A 6,643-nucleotide genomic window follows, 5' to 3' on the forward strand; every position below is an offset into this window, starting at 1 on the left:
GGGGGGGGGGGGGTTGAGAGGAAGTGATGGAGCGAGGTAAGAAAAAATTATTTTTTTGGGATAATAATTTTAATCTTTAATTTTAACTAATACTAATAATTTATTTAATTTTTGTCAAGGCGAAATGTTTTGTTCATGTGAAGTGTGATGTGACAATTTTTTAAAATAAAAAAGAGTATATTTCACACCCCATGATGAGAGTGGTATAAAAGAGAGAGGTGTGTTTCTCAAACTAATAAGTGATAGTTTAGGTTGAAACTCACACTTTCAATAGTTTAGGTATGAAACTCAAAAAAATGGTATAGTTTAGATGTGTTTTTGACATTTATCTTATTTTAATTCAACTATATGATATAACTTGGCGACGTTGTTTCCTTTGGACGACTTTGCTTCGATGCATATTTCCTTTTTCTTTTACTAACTAATAAGTCGTTTCCGACATTAACAATTTGGCCAATTGATTGACTAACTGGTACGTACTAAAATGGGGCCGAGCATATTCATATTCACGAGTTAACTGTGTTGAAACAATCAAGATTGTGGTGGACGCCACGGATATGTACTCTTTCATCCTTAATTAAATATCTTGAATAAGAAATCACCTTTATTAGGGACCGTTTTATCCGTAATGTGACTTTTTGCTCTCTGCAAGTTGGGATTTCATCAATCATTTTCGTAGGGCTGGTCGACTACTACTTCATTTAGAGCTTCTTCTAATTTGTATCAGATAATATTAGTCTGATTATTGAAGCTTCTTAATACTCTCCGTCTCATTTTATGTGGTATAAGAGAATTTTAGCAGCTTAGTTGGTTGGCTATTTAAATTCTCTCCTTGTTGATGAGGTTTGATTCCCCATATTGTAATTCTCTCCCCATTTCTCTTACCCCTACCCCCAATTCTCTCTTTTTTTTTTTTTTTTTAAATGTGGCATATGTTGACACCCAATTTTGACCCTCCACAATTTAGTTAATTTTATTCATAATGTTTGTATAAATGATTTTTTTAAGGCAATGGAACGTTTCACAAATGATATACACATCCTTCAAACGTTAGGCCTACCTTTGGCTCAAAAAGGTCACATGTATGTTAGGAGGCGTTATATATTGTTTGTGTTAAATGTTACAAATTTTGTTTCATTTGTGCTTGCTTGACTTATGTGTTTTATACATATGTTTTGCTTTAAACATGATTGGTCCATTATTCCATTCCAAAGTCTTAGAACATCTTTTAATATATATGCTCAATTTTCAATCTTTCCGAAATATTCTTGACTCCATTATCAAAATACGTTCAAAATCACTAAAGTTTTAGGTTCAATAGAGCTTTACAAAATTTATTAGGTCACTACTCAAATTCACGTTGACCTTGTTGTTTCTTGAAAATTATTTTTTACGCCTACCTAGCTGGTATTACTAAATATCCCTTCAGTTTCAAGTCAACTTTAAGACGTTTTTGTTTCTCGAAAGGACTTTTCAATTGAACCTTCCAAAAGGTACATTTGAATCTTTACTCAAATTATATAGTTTGCTTTGTTCAAATTCCTTTATTTCGCTAAAATTTTAGTTCACAAAATGATCAAAAAATTTCCCATTTTGTCATCCTTTTAGAATCTTTTGTTCTTCGGATTTTGGACTAATTTGTTTTAAGCAAAACAAATGTTATTTGTTTTATATGTTACTTTGATTAATTATTATGATTAATGGACTAACTCTTTATTTTTTGAGTTATTTTTAGAAGGAGAGACTGATTTGTGTTGGTAATCAAACTTGCTCACTTCATCAAAGTACCCGCTGGCAGAACATTCATATTTTACATGGTCTAAAGTCAAGAAAATTGCATCAGACTCATCATTTCTTACTTGGACTACTAAGAGGACTCGTACAAAAATGGATTCCACTATCAACGCGGTTGCTTCATCCGAAATGATCCCCACTCCATCTGTCGCGGCTAATCCTAGTGCCTCGGTAGCAACAGAATCACTCATGGAAGTCATTGCTCGTCTAGAGAGACAAATTGGTGAACTGAATCTCCTAGTAGCTCATTTCCAAGCTGCTTCTCAGAACCTACCACCTGATGCTCGCCAAAAAGGGCCCATGCCACCTTCGTTTCCAACTTTAAGTGAGCTCAATCAAGGAGAACATTTTACCACATTTCAGCTAGCTCAAAGCGCCTCACTCACTCATTCGACTCAGGATACTCCTCTTGTGTACACATTTGCTCCCCTAAAACCTCCAACGGTAACACATCATGCTCCGCCAGTGTACACTTGTATCACTGCTCCACCTGTTACCAAGGCTCAAGAGTTTCACCGCCAATATGTTAATCACTATGTTGAAATTGAAAGTGATGCAAAATCAATTGATGCTGAAATGATGAATAGGAAGATGAAAAGCTTAGAGGGTGCTATGAGAGGTCTTCGCGGGTTCGATAGTAGCCAGAGTGTGAGATATGAAGAGTTGTGCACATTCCCCGAAGTTGAGCTTCCACTCGGTTACAAAATTCCAAAGTTTGAGAAGTTCAGTGGATCGGGAAATCCTTTCTTTCACTTGAAAATTTACTGTGAAAAGTTAATTGGGGTTGGAAACAACGAAGGGATAAGAATCAAGCTTTTCAATCAAAGTCTGACTGGAAAAGCCTTGGAGTGGTACTCAAAGCAAGATGTGACTAAATGGCGTACTTGGGATGATCTAGCAAATGCTTTTGTGGATCACTATAAGTTTCATGTAGAAATCACTCCTGATAGGATCTCTATTACCAAGCTAAAACCAAAGTTGACTGAATGCTTTCGAGAATATGCCATTCGTTGGAGGGAGGAAGCTGCTAGGGTGCACCCACCTATGGAGGAATCAGAAATGATCACCTACTTCATTCAAGCTCAAGACTCAGAATACTATGAGCGTATGGTGACAATGGGTAGAAAGACATTTGCAGAAGTTATCAAAGCTGGAGAAATGATTGAAGACGGTCTTAAGACTGGCCGAATAGCGAGTTACACCTCATCTCAGTTTGCTAACAGGGCTTATCAAACAGGTTCCTTTGGAAGTGGAAAGAAAAAGGAGAAAGAGGTTATGATGTTAACAACTCGAGGAGCTACCTCATATAACCGTCAACCACCTCCAGGCTATCCTGGTTCACAATACTATGTTTGCAACAATCAAGCAACATTTCGTACTCCACGACCAATGCAAAATCCCCGAAATAATGCACCTCATCCCAATTTTGAGAAAAAACCTCCACGAGTCTTCACTCCATTATGTGAGACACGTACTCAACTTTTTGAGAGGTTGAAAGAGGCAGGAATATTGCATCCAGTGGAAGCCAAGACTGTGAATACTGCAGCTGAGTGGTATGACCCAAATAAGCGGTGTGCTTATCACTCAGGAGTTGTTGGACATGACACGGAGAAATGTATCACCCTCAAACACAAAATTCAAGATCTGATCGACAACGAGGTGGTAAAACTTGCTCAAGCCCTACCGAATGTGAACACCAATCCACTGCCTAAGCACAAGGAGTAGTTGTTGGCATAATCAGTTGCAAAGAAGAAGCAAGCTTCTTGGAAGTCGCACTTTTGGCATCTTTTAGTCTTGCATTTGGAGTTTGTTGTTTCATTTCCCTGTAATCGCATTTTTATCGTTTTGTTTTCTTTGTAATCGTTTGTTGGGATTTTATTTGTAAGCATCTTTCATCTGTAATGAACTACGTCTGACCTGAATTCTCAAGAATGAGATACGTAGGCGGCCTATGTCGGCTTCGGTCACCCTTTTGTCGCTCTTAAATATTTCCTTGTATTGGAACTACGTTTGACCTGATTCCTGCTCAACGGGATACGTAGGCGCCACACCGGCTCGGTCATATTCCTCGTAAGATTTCCATTTTTCTTTATAATGGAAACTGGGGCAGAATTTTGAGAGGATCTCAAAATTCGTTAGAAGCAAGACTTTTTCCAACAAGCCAAGATCAATGATCACTTTAGAGTTCCAACTGGGGCAGAATTTTTGAGATTCACTCAAAAATTCAACTGAAGACTACAAAAGTTCAAAAGTTATATTATGTTTTAAATCGGGGCAGAATTTTTGAGGAGGTCCTCAAAAATTCCATCAAGCGACATTTCAAGACCAAACAAGCTTATAATCCAGAAGGCAAGGCAAAGCCAACATGAATCAGTCTCTCAAAACGAAGAATTTTTCTTTGAATGCAGGAACTACAAAGTTACAAGGCATCATTAGACTCACAGTGGCCTCGTCATAACTCAGATGATTTCTACTCTTACTCATCTTCTAAAATTTTCCTTTCGCTTTATTGTGACTTACACATTCTCAATTTTGCAGATAGAATAGCTTGGCACAATGGCGAAGGCCATAAGATGTTATCCAGACCAATATAAGCTGAACAACTTCATCCTTAACTTATCTTTTATTATATCATTTACTTTGATACTTTTATTTTGCTACTAACTCACGACTGAGTTTTGCAGGTATCATTACCAGAATTGAAGGCAAAGTTTCAAAAGATTTTCTGAAGTTTTGAATGATCAAATCAAATATTCACCAGAAGAGGGACATAAACCAATACTTTTCAAGGATGTTATTATGAAAGATTCCTGACACCAAGGATCCAATCTAACAAGCTGACTCTTATCCTATATTTTATGTTGAAGAGCTTTGTCCTTCATTTGTTTCAAATCTCTTACCTTCTTATGGCAAATCTTTCGTTCTCTTTAAATTCTTTAAGTTTCAGGTTCGAACTACGTCAGACTTAATTTCTTGTTCCAGCAAGATACGTAGGCAATCCTATATAAGGATTCGGTCTTCTAACTATTTCAAACTACAGACCTCAGAGGAAATGGGGCATGTTTTTGAATCAGTCATCCTTCATTTTTTGCAAATTAGTTTAGTTAAGTACCTTTGGAGTGGAAACAGGGGCAATTTTAGAAATAATTCAAAGTTCTCAAAATCTCCGTTCAACTTCAAGTTTCAAAGATATCCTTTATCAAACCAGTCTTTTCTTTACAAGAGATTCCAGATTTGAAGTAGGGACTCGCTTTACGGGACATCCCTAATCGGTCATTATTACCTTGTTGCAACATTATAAGTTCTCAAAGGGTTCTTCTAGAATTCCGCGTTCTATATGGCTATCAGATCGTCTTGACGCGTTCAAAAGTCTTGACATGTGTTAATTTTTGTTATCTACTAACAAATTCTTTATGAGCGCAAAAAACAAACTCTTTAAAGACAATCACATGAAATATTATATATTTGGATTGTCTTTCTTTTAAAGAGTTACATTGAGCTTCCACCTCAACATATTATTGGAGCGTCACTTCCTTCAACGTGACACGTTAAACTATCATTGGAGAGTCACTTCCTTCAACGTGACACGTTAAAATTATTATTGGAGCGTCACTTCCTTCAACGTGACACATTATATTATTATTGGAGCGTCACTTCCTTCAACGTGACACATTTTATTATTGGAGTGTCACTTCCTTCAACGTGACACCTTATTATATTGGAGTATCACTTCCTTCGATGTGACATGTTAAATTATTATTGGAGCGTCACTTTCTTCAACGTGACACATTAAATTATTATTGGAGTGTCACTTCCTTCAACGTGACATGTTATATTATTGGAGCGTCACTTCCTTCAACGTGACATGTTAAATTATTATTGGAGCGTCACTTCCTTCAACGTGACACGTTATATTATTGGAGCGTCACTTCCTTCAACGTGACACATTAAATTATTATTGGAGTGTCACTTCCTTCAACGTGACATGCTATATTATTGGAGAGTCGCTTCCTGCAACGTGACACGTTAAATTTTATTGGAGCGTCACTTCCTTCAACGCGACACGTTATTATTAGAGGGTCACTTTCTTCAACGTGACACATTAAATTATTATTGGAGTGTCACGCCCTTCAACGTGACATGTTATATTATTGGAGCGTCACTTCCTTCAACGTGACACGTTAAATTTTTCATTGGAGAGTCACTTCCTTCAACGTGACACGTTACATAATGTTATCGAATCATCACATCATTCAAATCGACACACCCTTTTGGATCACTACTTCCTTCAAAAGCAATACACTCGAAATTGGATCGTCATCTCCTTCGGTACGGCATGTTAAACCAGGTTTGCACAAATTATGTTTGTATTTATATTACATTTTCTACTGACAATTTTCTCCAGACTTTGCAACACACGAAGTGGACTACGTCAAAATAGGACGCAACACAACGTGAAACTTTTCTTAGCAGTGAACTGGGACATAGTCCAAAGAGGAATATCAAACTCCTAGGACGCGAGTTGAGGAACGACTTCTACCACAATCAAACCACATCCCTATCCTATGGTGTGTGGGTATTTTCTTGGGTTTAATAGTTTCAGTTTCTCCTTCTGTGAAAATTTCAACTCTTACTGGAGGCAAATTTTCAAATTCGAGTGACAACACATCTAGAGCTTTGGAAGTTATGTCCATGTAAGTTCTTACATATTGGTGTGAAGGGCCCCACATTCATAAGTGAGATGTTTGCAAGCCTTTTTTCCGCGCTCAATTAATTTGTCATTCATCCTTAAACCAAAGGTTAAATCCGCATAAGATATTTCCATTTCAACCGATTGAGTCGAACTACA

General features: G+C 37.1%; 1 protein-coding gene across 1 annotated transcript; it reads left to right on the forward strand.

The window, feature by feature from the left end:
• The first annotated feature begins 1,887 nt into the window (after positions 1-1,887).
• LOC125863186 (uncharacterized) lies at positions 1,888-3,519 on the forward strand. The gene has a single exon (XM_049543387.1). The coding sequence runs from the start codon at positions 1,888-1,890 to the stop codon at positions 3,517-3,519; it is 1,632 nt and encodes a 543-aa protein (XP_049399344.1).
• Positions 3,520-6,643: the final 3,124 nt, after the last annotated feature.

This window comes from Solanum stenotomum, chromosome 1, assembly GCF_019186545.1.
Source record: "Solanum stenotomum isolate F172 chromosome 1, ASM1918654v1, whole genome shotgun sequence".
Classification (NCBI taxonomy): Eukaryota; Viridiplantae; Streptophyta; class Magnoliopsida; order Solanales; family Solanaceae; genus Solanum; species Solanum stenotomum.

Coding starts and splice junctions, on each gene's coding strand:
- LOC125863186 (XM_049543387.1), top strand. CDS start 1,888: ATGGATTCCACTATCAACGCGGTTGCTTCATCCGAAATGATCCCCACT.